This window comes from Archocentrus centrarchus, chromosome 1, assembly GCF_007364275.1.
Source record: "Archocentrus centrarchus isolate MPI-CPG fArcCen1 chromosome 1, fArcCen1, whole genome shotgun sequence".
In the NCBI taxonomy this organism is placed as follows: domain Eukaryota; kingdom Metazoa; phylum Chordata; class Actinopteri; order Cichliformes; family Cichlidae; genus Archocentrus; species Archocentrus centrarchus.
The window spans coordinates 37,457,706-37,471,474 of NC_044346.1; the positions used below are offsets into that span (position 1 = coordinate 37,457,706).

General features: G+C 43.2%; 1 protein-coding gene across 6 annotated transcripts in view; it reads left to right on the forward strand.

Moving 5' to 3' along the window:
- rptor (regulatory associated protein of MTOR, complex 1) overlaps positions 1-13,769 on the forward strand; it is a 189,724-nt gene that overhangs the window by 89,857 nt on the left and 86,098 nt on the right. For all 6 annotated transcript variants that reach the window (XM_030744394.1, XM_030744142.1, XM_030744057.1 and 3 more), the window contains exon 8: positions 9,590-9,649. In XM_030744394.1, the coding sequence (XP_030600254.1) occupies positions 9,590-9,649 (60 nt within the window). The remainder of the gene's footprint in view (positions 1-9,589; positions 9,650-13,769) is intronic.

The window sequence follows — 13,769 nt, forward strand, 5'->3', positions numbered from 1 at the left end:
TTTGACTCACTATGAATTTTGAGTTTTCTAGATTTGATGCTTTGTTTTTGGCATCAGTAAAAGTCAGCCGTAGTTTGTAATTAACGTGTATCTGCTGTAGTCGCATTTCATAGATGCAGAATTGAAGATTCTTTCTTTTTGCATATATTTACACCAGTTTTCATGTTTATGAGTTGGCGTATGTGCTGATATCTTGTTGTGGGAGAGTGTGGTCTAACAAGTTTCTTTAAAAACCTCCCGTGTGTTCACCTGAGTTATGATCAGGTTCCTATAATATCATTTTTTTTATACTCCAATATTCACAAATATGTCCTTTTTTTTTTAAACATCATACTTTTGTTTTCTTTCTACTTTGTACCATTTTTTTTGATGCAGTTCTTCTTACACCCCATTAAATCACCTGAAGTGTTTTGACATTATTTCTGGATCTGTTTCTGACTACATGATGATATCATTTGGTGACATCTGCTGATTAGTTCATTTGAATGTCAGACGTGAAGCCGTGAGTCAGAAAAGGTGCTCCTGTCATAGCTGTTCCATTATTCACTGTTGGACCTGCTCCAGGATTTGTCTCCATGTGACATCATCTCTACAGTCTCTCAGGGTTGCTCCACTAAACAGGAAAAATTCACAATTAAGAAATGTAGAATTGTAATATTACAGGAAATAACATGAATTTTTTAAGTTCAATTAAAATTTATAGCACTGAGAGCAAGGACAATGGAAGAAAACATTTTTATTATAATATTCTTTGTGTGCCAAAGAACGGCATATTGATTTTAATTTGAAGTTGAAGCAGCTATGAAGCATATGTGAGCTTGTACAATGAGAAAATATTGTTTTGTTCTTTTAGTCTTTATATATGAAACTGCAGAATCAGGCTTGTGATCAGGTGTGCTCAGGGTGGTGCAGTGATTAGCACTGTTACCACACAGCAAGAAGGTTCCTGGTTTGGGGCCACTGCTCTGCTTTCACTGTGTGGACAGACTCCGCCTCCATGTTGAACATGACAGCATCATCTGTTATCAGTCTTTCTGTGGAGAAGAGTAGGGCCTGATTGATTAAAGACTCTTGTAATAATTTTTATTCACATGCTAAATACGTTTCTGTTGGAGGTGTTTGGGGTTTTTTTAGTGGGCGAAACGCTTGTGCCTACACGGCGACAGCTGACCGCTACAGAGTCGTGGATTAAACGAAGCATCAAAGCAAGGAATTTGCAGAGGATTTATTCGATGAATTGTTGCAGCTCTTGTAACCACACACTGAGTTTTCAGTTTGCTTGCTTTTTTTAATTTCACTTAAACATTTTAAACAGCAGTGTTTTAGTTTGTAGTTTCAGATGACTGTGATACCCTTTCCTTTGTCTTCAGCACGATAGTCCACTTTCATTCTTTGCCAGATGAGCTCATTGTCGGCCTACGCAGCTGGCGTAGTACCTCTCATTCATAAACTGCATTCATCTATAACATCAAACGCATGCAACCAGTTCTTTCTGTCCAAATGTTTTTGAAACAATGAAACAAGTTTGGCTGTTTTAGTTCTGCACACCACAGCTGATTTAACATGAAGCGCTAACGTTCTGCGTTAATTCAAGGAGTTCAGCAAAATATGGTGTTCATTTTTTTTTAATATAGTCCTTTATTGGATCTTTATAGACTAAGCAGCCACAGAAACCTAAACACTGTGTTTAATACTTGGATGCTGACTCTTTGCAGTCAGGCCGTTACTGCGGCCGCCTTTGGTTGGCGCTTGTTTGTGGGTCTTTGTGGCTCCACTGAGTAAACGGCACGCTCAGCTGAGTCCAGGTGACTGACTCATTCAAACACATTTCATTTAAGAGTGGTTCATTTCTGTGCCTTAACAAGCTCTCGATGCTGAGTGTGTCTTAAGTCATTATCCATCTGTGCTGTGAAGCGCCGTCTATCAGTTTTTTTTTTCCAGCATGTTGGACTTTACACTTCAAAATTCATCCTGCCACTTCTGTCAGCAGTCACATCATCAGTAAAACACCAGTGACACAGTTCTGTTGGCAGCCATACAGTACGTGGCCATGCTACCACACTGCCTCCACCATGTTTGATCAGTTTGCACGTTTAGGGTCACAATCAGATTATTGACCTCTGATCATTCCAAAGCTCCAGAACTGGGAAATCTTTTTAATGTTTGCTGTTCTTCAGTGTTTCCAGAGTTCGCGATCCTGGGGTAAACCTTCTGTGTTTTACGTTCATCAGAGCGTTTCCTGATTGTAGCCTCGGACAGCGTTACGCTGGGTGTGTTACTGGCTTAACTTGTTGTGAAGGGGTTCATCTTCACCAAGGAAGGATCTGTCATCATCTTCTGTGGTCTTCCAGGCCTTTTGGTGTTTCTGATCTCACCACTGCAGCCCTCCTTTTAAGAAATGCTTCACTTAAAAAAGTTTCTAAAGTTTCTCGTACCGCTCTGAAAGCTCTCTTTGTTGTTTCAGGCTGATGTTGGCCTCCTTTAAATGCTTTGGCAGCTCTCATGTCTACATAATGAGAGTACCAAATGCTAATTCAGCCCTCAGAATCAATTATAGATCTAAAATTTCTGTAAGTTGACGTCAAATAATGAGGAAATGGGCCACAGGCCAGAAAATCACTTTGTTTGTTTGTTTGTTTGTAAATTAGAACTGAAAGTCTAAAATTTTGAAAATTATTCTGGTCCCAGAGCATCTTTACCTGGTTGCATTATAATATATGAGAACATATTTCTGGTATAAAAAAAACAGGAGGTGGTGATTGGGATTGAAATAAGCACAACAAAAATCTGCCTCGGCCAGAAATGAGATTATCAGGCGGTTCTAACAGGAAAAAAAACAGCAGCTGTATTCAACTGTTTCCAGTTATGACCCAGAATCAAACTACATCCCAGAGAGTTCACAAACTGCTCATGCAGGATGCCAATTAATCAGTAAACACGGTGCCTCTGGACACGGCCAGAGATATTTGGATGAAGTATTAACGGGATCCAACTGACACAAAGACTTGGTTACTGAGAGAGGAGAGAGGGAGAGAAACAAACTTTCAAGAGTCTGCATTCAGACACGTATTCAGTGTGTATATTGTAGTAGATCTGGTTCTGGTGACATGTCTCAGTACTAAATCTAGAACTCTCTGCATGTCCGTGTGTTCAGGAGGAATTCCTGGAAACACGCAGTGGTTCCAGTGTTGTTTAAATTCCTCGTATTTTGGCTGAAGGTCGTTCTCTTCCACGTTTACAACCACTGACTGCCCGCGTGTGAGGCATTTAGGGATCGTCTGTAAATTACACCGCCACAATTAAATTCCTGATCTGTGAGAAACACTGCAGGTCAGTAATTTAAAAGAAAATGATGGCGTGGAAAAAAGATGATGGATGATATCTCACCATATATGAGTCGGTTCCTGGTGTTCATGTCAAAGTCACGGACGGTTGCAGGGTTAGTTTCCCTTTGATTATGCAGCAGCTGCCTCATCAGGCCCGCTCCATGTGCCGTTTATTAGAAGCAAAAACATTCCTTCATTGAATGTGTGAAAACGTGTCATCTTTTCAGAACATTTGTGTGTGTCTGTTAGCATGTGCAACAACTGTTTGCCTGCACATGAAGTGTTTAGTGTGTGGCTACAGAAAATAACCCAGGTTACAAGTTCCCCAAATCAGTGCTGCACCACTTCCTTTAAAAGGTCCATTTTTCCTCATAAGGATGTCAGCTTGCTTTTTAATAATAATACTAATGCTGGCTGCTTTATTTTCAGCTGTTCTCTTATTTCCCAAGTGGTCACCACAGCGGCTGGATCTGTATATTTGATTTGGCTCACTTTTTAACACCGGGCACCCTTCCTGACCCAACTCTCGTATATCCAAGCTTGGGCCCAGCATGCATTGCTTGTGTGTAAGGCGAACACATTAACGACTACATCGTGAAGCCACTGACTGCCTCAATACGGCCTGATGGTAAATATTATGTTATGACAAAACGACATTGTAGTTAACGGTTAGATGTTTGCGGTGACGGCACAGATTAGGTTTGAGATCACGCAGGAACTGTTCCAGCACATGAATGATAGAGATGCTGATTTGTAACACGAAGGGTGGTTGAAGGAGTAATGAGCTGTGGAAGACAGCAGGAGCAGCTACTCGTCCCACTCCTCCTCCAACACCCGCCCACCCTAGGAGCAGTGCTGTAGTTTCCTCACACAAGCTCCACTTCATTTTCCTCCTCAAAGTTTAATATGTACATGCCCACTCCTACCATCTCTCCCACCCTCGCCGCTCAGTGCCCACACGCTCACTTATTCACCAACCCAATTAAAATTGTGCTGCCTTGCCCTCTGTTAGTAATAATCCCTCAATTTCCTCTTCATCTCTGCCCCTCTGGCCTTCTGTACTTCAGTGAACTTACCTGCTCGTCTTCTCCGGGAGCGTGTTTTTCACTGGCTGTATTTCAGGTTCAGTCTGAAGTTCAGCAGCTGCTTTAAAGAGTTGTGACAACAATAAAGTTTGATCTGCTTCTTGGGACTTTTCTCAGCTCTGCATTGGTTTCAAATCCAGATACAAATCCACACATTTTTAGTGGATATTTTCTTCCTGAGACCTGCTCAGAAAGTTGACTCTTCTGTATGTTACCCAGTGAGATCTTGTTTTTTGTGAAGAGCCTTTTAGCCGCGCGCTGAGCGCTGTGATTTTAGGGATTGCAGAGTTGGATATTTTGAAGTGATGACTGAAAAACCTGATCAAATAACCACTATTGGATAGATGATCATGAACTTGTGCACAGATGTTCATTGTTCCCAAAGAACAAAACATTAGTTCTGATGACTTTGGCGGTAAACCTTTGTTATACAGTCCTGTGCAAAAGTACTGAGTCATCCCTCATTACCTCGCTTGCCGATAGGTGGAGGGAGGTTATGTTTTCACTCCTGTTTGTGTGTCTGTCTGTTAGCGATATAACTCACAAAGCTTTGAGCCAAAATTGATGAAACTTTGTGGAAATATTCATTAGGGGCCCAAAAAGCACATGATTTCATTTTCAAGGTCAAGGTCATCAAAATTTTTCAAAAATCAAAAAGATCCCTATCAATCATCATTGGGAACATTTTAAAATTCAAATCTCAGCACATAAAAATTTTAAGGTGGGCGAAGTAGGCGCTTTACTGAACTTCCAAGGAGCCAGACTTTCTGGAGGTGTTTTTGCACCAACAAGGTGATTCCCAAAGTGCTGTTGGTCAAAAACACGACATATCTCAACATGGTGTGCAGGGTGCCCTTTGGAGGACAAAACCATTTGCAACAGATGAACAGTATCTGAAAGTCACATCCTTAAGAAATAGGACAAAGTCCAGCATTTGCATTAATTGCAGTGTTGCAGTGTTTCCCCCACACAGGCGTTCCTCGGGCAGGTCGTGCAGGAAAATAAACGCCACCCAGGCATTTTTAATTTGAGCTAGTGTGCTGGTGGACATCTCTATTTCTCTGACGGTTTGCTCGGTCATTGTAAGAGTCCGAGTTGGCAAAGAAAGAGTCCTGAATTGAAATGTGAGAATTCTGCAGCAGCATGGATGTTAGTGGAAATAAGAAAACATTTAAAGCCTTATTTTAATGTAAAGTCAGCAGGTTTTTTTAATGCATTTTTAGCTCATCCTGATGAAGGACCATTGAGCTCATGCTGCGGTAAGGCAGCCGTCTGCCATCAACGCTCACATTGTGCTCAAGGTCACATTAGTTCTCAGTATATGTTTATTTAGATTGTGTAATACAGCCAGCAATAACCTGTGAATTGTGATGAATTGTGAGTTGGATAAGCAACTGCATCATTGATGTGCTGGTCTTTCACCTGATGAATATAGAAAGATGGCTGCCATCTGGTGAGACCTGCTTCCAGAAGAACTTTATCACGGTCACTGCTAACCAGCTAGTGGGCAGGTTGTTATACTGGCAGTTCTGTGTTGAATTCAGTTGTGCCACCAGTGTCTCATTATGTGGTCATACAAATTCCAACTCCACCATCTTGGACTGCAGATAATGACTGCAGCCTTGTTCTGGTCCAGCCTGGTAGGTCAGAGCCTGCAGCAGGTGGGGAACTGGTTCACGTGCAGTTCTGCTCACCGAGGCTGCAGAACAGACGAAGGGCTACGATCGCCAGCTGCAGTCTGAGACAGTGGAGTTAGATTTCATGGCTCATGGCTGATTCCATTAATCTTTTATTTATTTGTCAAAAAAACTCAAAATCAATGGGAAACCCTGCAGCTTTGATATTAATCCTTTGGACACAGTCTGTGAGGAAACTACTCTGTGAGTACCCTTCTAGTTTAACAGTATCACACTTTTTGAGTGGTGTTGCTGCGACAGAACCTCTGATTAATTAATTCTCTGAGTGTTTCTTCCTGTTAAACCACATTATCCTGCCCAAATCCCCTGCTAGCTGATTGGTACTCAGTTCTCCTCATCATTTGTGTCTTTTAACAGCAGTGTCTTGCACTTATATCCATTTTAATTACAGACTTTTTATCCCCGTGTCTCTTTACTGAACAGTAAGCACATTCTGTTGCTGTGCTGCATTTGTGGGTTTGGTATGAGCAAAGGAAACCATTTGGAGTCCATATGCTGTAATGATGAGCACTCGCAGAACTACTTTCTTCTGATCTCAGGATGTTGGTCTGTTTTTGATCATTTACGTTCACGAGGATGTGGATCCAACTTACTACAGATACTGACATGACCAAATGCCTCCAAGTGTTCTCTTCCTCCCTTCCCATCTCCTTCTTTTTCCCTTCTTATCTGCCCTGTCTCCAACCCATCTCCCTTCACAGGGATGTGGTAGAAACTCACATTCCCTGATGCAGCCTCTTCCTGTATCTGTGCTCTGTTTACTTTCGTCTGCCTGGTTTTTTTTGTTTTGTTTTTTTGCCTGAGACTTAATCATCTTTGTTTATATCTGGGGATTCACAGATTCCCGTTTTCAACCAGCGTGGACAAAAACAAACAAAATATTTAATCTGTGGCTCAGTAGGTGCAGGGCAGACTTATTTTGTGCTATACTGAGGAAAACCAATACCTGTGTTCATAGCAAGCAGCTTTGATGGGTAGCAGTGCAGATCACGAGTCAATAAGCTGTTGATCATTAAGACTTTCTACATCGAGCTGTCCTGGTTACATTTCTTCCTCTTCTTTTTGTCATGGGTGTCAGGGGCACTCAGGACCCTTGCTGTTCTTTAAAGACGCAGTCACACTGCTGCCACGTGGGATCTCATTATTCTCCAGCAGCAGGAAAAAAACTTTGAATTTAAGTGTCCAAACTTCCATCACAGTCAGGAGACAATTTCCAAATCCATGCGTGACGTCTGTCAATTTTAGAATTAAAATTCACTTTGAAGCGTGATGACTTATTGAGACGTTGGTGGAGAAAACAGAATCAATCAGTAATCGCGGGTGGACAGACGTGCTGAGCGTGAGCTGTGCAAAAAGGAACAAGTAGCTTGTAATTTATTTTTACCTGCTAACATTTTTTCTGTAAGTAGGAGAAAATCAATTCTTATTTTTCCATGAACAAGGTGAATTTATTAGCTTGTGTATTTCTTACAGTTAGTGCTATTTCACATTTTATCATCATGATTTTTAACTCAGCTGAACTGATGCATCAAATTTCCAGAAAATGTTCAGGTATTACATTGATTTAGCTTCACGTTCTTTTGGTTCAGTAGCTGGTAGAACCACATTCAGCAGCAGGAACTTGAAGTAATTGTTTTGAGTATGACTTTCTCAGTCTCTCGTTGCTGTGGAGGAATTGTGACCCACTCTTCTTTACAGTTGTTGTTTCAGTTCACTGAGGTTTGCAGGCGTTCACTTATGCACAGCTCTCTTCAGGCCCCGTCACACCATTTCACTCGGGTTGAGGTCTTTTTGGACTTTGGCTGCGCCGTTGCAGCACCTTGATTGTTTTCCTTTTCAGCCATTCTGCTGTAGGTTTACTGCTGTCCACTGTTCAGTTGCATGACCCAAATTCAGCCAAGTGTTAGCTGTGGGACAGAGGACCTCACATTTGACTCTAGAATACCTTCATTTACAGAGGAGTTCATGGTCAACTCAATGACCTGTGGCTGCAGAACGAGCCCAAATCAACACCCCTCTACATTCACCATCGTGACAGTTGACATGAGGTGTTTGTGCTGATCTGCTGTTCTTGGTTTTCTGAGCACTGAGCGTTATAGCCACACGTCTCCACTTTGGTCTCGTTTGTTCAGATGCAGCTTTGCGATCCTGAGCTGCGCTGCCGTGTTAGAGAAAGGAGGCTTCACATGACCGTATAACCTCAGCCGTACACTGATTTGTGCTTTTGTGATACTTTTAATTTTGAAAATGTTTCCTACCACAAATTTGTCATTCTACTTTTCCTAGAACTCTTTATTTATTTATTTATTTATTTATTTATAAAGGAATCAGTCCATTGTTGTGGCAAGAATAATGGAAAGATATGTAGAAATATTTGTTTAACATTTATAGTTTAGATTTTTTTTTATACCCTTCTGACAAATATACCCTTTAAATTTTAATATGACTTGGATTTCAGGGCCACAGCTGCTTTGACTGGCAGGTGGATGCTGGCACAGGCAGGTGATGGTAGACTGAGTTTGTGGTGTCGGTGCCTTTGGGAGCTGGGAGAGAGCAGCTCTTCAGCCCCAACCCTTCTTGTCTCGTCTTTTCCTCACTGGCCACGTTGCTTATAGCAGCCCTCAGTATTGTTCAACTGCTTACTTAAGAAAGACCGCATCACTCAGTTGGACATTCTCCAGCTCCACCTCGCAAAGGTCGTCCTTCTTCTGCTCTAGAGATCCAGTCTGAGCCTGGAGGGCCAGTGAGAAGCTGCAACAGGTGGAGAGCTGGTTCATGTGGGGCTGCGCCGAGCTCACTGAAGCTGCAGAGCAGAACAAGGACTACCACTGCCATCAGTTAATGAGCAGGATGACAGACTGAACGGAGAGGCACTTGATTATATGTTTAAGTTATTTATTTGTCACCAAATACGTGATCTCGAGAATGCTCAATTAGCTGTGAGCGAACCCGATAGTTTTATTCGGGTGTGATCTGAATCTCCTTCCTTCATTTCATGTTCCCTGCAGCTGATGTTTGTGTGACCGATGTTTGCGTATGTACGCACACACCTGCTCTCTTCCAGCTGTGTGATGACTCACGGTCCTCGCTAAGCGTTGAGCCGAGCATCTGTCAAGACTCTGAGAGCCTTCCTGCTGCGACTTACAGCTGGCTCGACCCCTCGCAGCTAACCATGCATAGTAAACAAAACCTTCCTGGCAGACATTTCAGATATATGACTTTGTTACCCACCGCCATCCCCCTCCCCTTTGACTGTAACTCAGCCAAAATACACTTATCAGTGCTCAGTGGTTGTAATCTTTGAAGCGCTCATTTTTCATTTGAGTGTTTATCTGTTGATTGTTTCTCTCATAGGTCATAAAATTTGTGCTGTAGAGGCCAAACGTTTTTATTGCATTGTCTCGTCTGCGGGCCCCTCTTGTTTTCATTCCAACCCTGATCGCTAACCTTTCCCCATCTCTCTTTTTTTTTTTCCCTCCAGGTTTTGTATGCAGAAGAGCGCCAAGTTGGTGCCAGGGGTGACGTTAGACCTCATTGAGAAGTAAGTGGCACTCCACAGCCATCCTTTGACTGTCTCTGCCTTTACAGGAGGGCTCAGTCTAAAGAGATCATTATCCTGTTTTCCCCGTGTCACTCTCTCCTGCCTTTCTTCCCGTCTGTCTCTTTTGCTCTCCTCCCGTTATTGTCACCTCCCGCCGTTGTTTTCCATCCTGCGGGTATAATTCTCCACCTTTGTTTCCTCCTCACAGCTGAAGCGGCAGCAGTTTGGCAGATTTAAAGCTTTACATTTCTTGAATAAACCTGCGGGTGCCGAACGGCTGAGTGCGGAGCACCTCTTGCTCATAGGCACATGTATTGAGATTGATATTAGCTCTCGATGTGGATGTCATATCCAGAGTTTTAGTAGTTTCACAGAACCATCAGGGCGGCTCTTTTTTCAAACCTTAGGTGCGGGGGTAGATTAAAATGACATCTATAAACTAAGTTGAGTGAGACTTGGTTTTTAAAGTGGTAAGTAACCTAAAAGCGGGCTGTTAAATCTCAGCAGAACACACTACATCTCACTGGAAAGCACCGTGAGGTGTTGAAGCTGAAAACTGTGTCAGCGGTCTCTTAACAGACTTAACAGACGTGTCGCAGTCTGTTTGCTAAAGGTGAATAATCACTTGTCATATTCTCAGACTATGATTTCTACCCATCACTGACAGCCAGAGACGGTTTCACTGCACATTCACACATTACCTCCACATCTGTGTTATCCACTGGACTTCCATTAGTTTTTGAATGAGGGTGTACACAGTGAAACTGTGAGCTTATGTCCTCCTCCTTGTCCTGTGTGTCTTTGTAATCCGTTTCCGTTGCTTTGTGTGTGTTTGCGATGCTTTGCACACAGCAGCGGTCCCACAGTGACGCAGTTTCTCTGTCCAAAGTAACAATTTCTGCTTTGGAGAGGATATTTCTAATCCCTCATCTCACAGTGGCTTTGATAGTAGCTCAAATTTTCCAGCTGTAGGGTTTATGCACCTTAAACTTTAAAGGCAACTGAGACGCATTGATTTTCTTTCATTTTCTTTAGATGGATGGATGGATGGATGGATGGATAGATGGATGAAGGGGAGGATGGATGGATGGATGGATGGATGGATCCAGTTGTTTTGAGGGGGCAGCTAATCAGAAGAAAGTTTGTGGAAAAGGGAGGGTGGCCTTAAAGGGAGAGGAGCTGTGTTTCAGATTGCAGATAAACTGAGGGCTTCACCAAGGCCCAGATTATTTTGACCTGTCAATCATGCAAAGCTCAGAATCTCATCTCTGCTTTTTGCGGATGATGCCATCCTGTTGGCTTCATCAGGTGGTGGCCTCCAGCTCGCAGTGGAACAGTTTACAGTCGAGTGTGAAGCAGCTGGCATGAGAATTAGCACCTCTAAGTCCTCAGCCGTCAAAGGGTGGAGCGCCCACTCCAGCTCAGGGACGAGTTGCTGCCCCAGGTGGAGGAGTTTAGGTCTCTTGGGGTCTTGTTCACGAGTGACGGGAGAAGGGGATAGGAGATTGACAGACAGATCAGGGCTGCATCTGCAGTGATGTGGACGCTGCACCGGTCTGTCATGGTAAAGAGGGAGCTGAGCATAAAAGTGAAGCTGTCGATTTACTGGTCGATCTACGTCCCTACCCTCACCTATGGTCACGAGCTTTGGGGAGTGACCGAAAGAATAAGATCACGAATACAAGCGGCAGAAATGAGCTTCCTCCGAAAGGTGGCTGGCCTCTCCCTTAGAGATAGGGTGAGGAGTGCAGCCATTCAGGTGGGGCTCAAAGTAGAGCCGCTGCTCCTCCACAATGAAAGGAGCCAGTTGAGGTGGCTCGGGCGTCTGACTAGGATGCCTCCTGGGCTCCTCTTGGGTGAGGTGTTCTGGACATGTCCTACTGGGAGGAAGTCCCGGGGCTGGCCCAGGACACGGTGGAGAGCTTATGTCTCGGCTAGCCTAGGAATGCCTTGGGATCCCCCTGGATGAGCTGGTGGAGGTGCCTGGGGAGAGGGAGGTTTGGGCTTCTCTGCTTAGACTGCTGTCCCCATGACCCAGCTCTGGATAAGTGGAAAAAAATGGATGGATGGATGGAATCATACAAAGCTATTATAGTACAGTACAAGAATAATAATATGGGGCTAGAAGATAGGTGGCGACGTGCCTTAATATCAAAATATTGCAGTTTTATATTTTATGTTTTTTCCCCTTTCTTTGGTTGCTGATTGGTCTTAATGCACTTCCTCCATATTCATTAGTTATCTGGATAGCTTTATTATACTGCACATTTCTACAGCACTAACTCAGTGCAACATGGTTGTATCAATTTTCACCATATAAAGAAATGCAGTTTTTTTTTTAAATGCAGTTTTAATTCTCTTATTTTGTGCTGGGGGTTGTTTGTTCCATGTTATGGGGCCTGTGTTGTTGTGTGTTCACGGTCACCAGGGGCCATTCAAAAAATACTGTATGTCAGAAATACTGTATGTCAGAAATACTGTATGCGAAACAGCTGGTCTGTGGACGACTCATGTCTGTGCTGCTGTTGATCATTCGGCCAGGCCGAGCAATTTTATACAATTTATATGACAGCTGAAATGAAAATAAGTGTTTAAAACAACAAAAAGTGTCCACAGCAGCCGCCGTGAGCTTCTCAGGCTGCTTTTTAAAAAAATTAACTATGCTGTAGTTTCATTTCCTGCTCAGACCCACTTCAGCATCCATCCTACTCTTAGCATTATCCACATTAAGCTACCTGCTGTTGATTTTTGGATGGCTACATGTAAACTTATTCCTCCCACTGTCCAATACATGCACTTAAAGCTGTTGGGTTAATTGGTGATTTTAAATCACCCATAGGTGTGAGTGTGAGCGTCTGTGTTAGCCCTGCGACAGACTGAAGACCTGTCCAGGTTGTACCCTGCCTCTCACTCTGACAGCTGGGATAGGCTGCAGCCCCCCCACGATCCTGAATTGCATATGTGGAAGAGGATGGATGGATGGATGTTTGCTGCTGTTCCCAGTTGTATTCTCATTCTGGTTAATGGTTTGTCTTTCTTGCAGCTATTCTATTATATTTGATAAATAAGTGACTCATCGCTTACTGTTTATTTCTGCTCTAATCCTACCTGGTTTCTCAGGAACTACTTATAGAAGAAGTATTTCACCTGTTGATGGCCCAGAGGAGGTGCAGCTGCATCATTTGTTGGGGAATTTACAGGTTCACTATTGACTTGCTTCTCATGTTTCCATGAGATTAGGAGGGATTATTCATAATTCTTGCAAGTCTCGTTCACTCTGCGATTTATTTGACATGGTTCTTATTATCTTGGCTGCAAATCTTCTTGCTTGTTTGCACTTTCCCTCTGATCATTGCATTTGTGCACGCTAGTTTTCACCTTTCTTTTCCTCTTCTGTCAAACACCACTATCCTCCAGTGGGTTACACTGGAAATGCCCCAGTACATGATATACTAGCTACTGTGGCACGATTCTCAGGGCAGGATGGTAAAACCAAATTACCCCTTTTTCCACTCCCCCCAACTTTCCACCGTCTCACCCACACCAACTACAGTCGGTGGGTTTGTTTGTCGGGTTTCATTCAAGCTCCAGCTCTCGTGTCTTCTTTGATTCTGGTGAGACAGGCGATGGAAAACATTCTGCGGGAGCGCAGAAAAAGTAATGTATGACCCGAATGCTTTGGGGAGAGTTTTCAGCACCCACAAACGTCACACTGGTTTGCGTCAGAGATGGCGCCGGGGAAAGCATTTTTCCCTCTCATCTCATTCTGCTGTTAGGCCATGAGTAAAACACTGAACAGAAACATCAAAGACGTGACAGGTTAACAATGGGTTGGGAGCCTTTCTGCTAAATCAAAATGAAATTCAGAGTAGTTTCTGTCAAAGACAACGGCACAATCTTAAAGAATAGGCTATGTTGTAGCTTTGATTCCCGTAATGGTCTCTTAGTATGTACAGCCACGACAAGCAGAGAGAACAAAAAAAACCTTCAAAGAGAAAAACTCAGGCTGTAGGGTGAAGCAGTCATACACATGCCGCCTGCTCGGCCCTCCGTGTTACCTGTCTGCCTCAGAGATGTACACAGCGGGAACAGATACTAATAAAAAGTAGTGAGGGTGAAC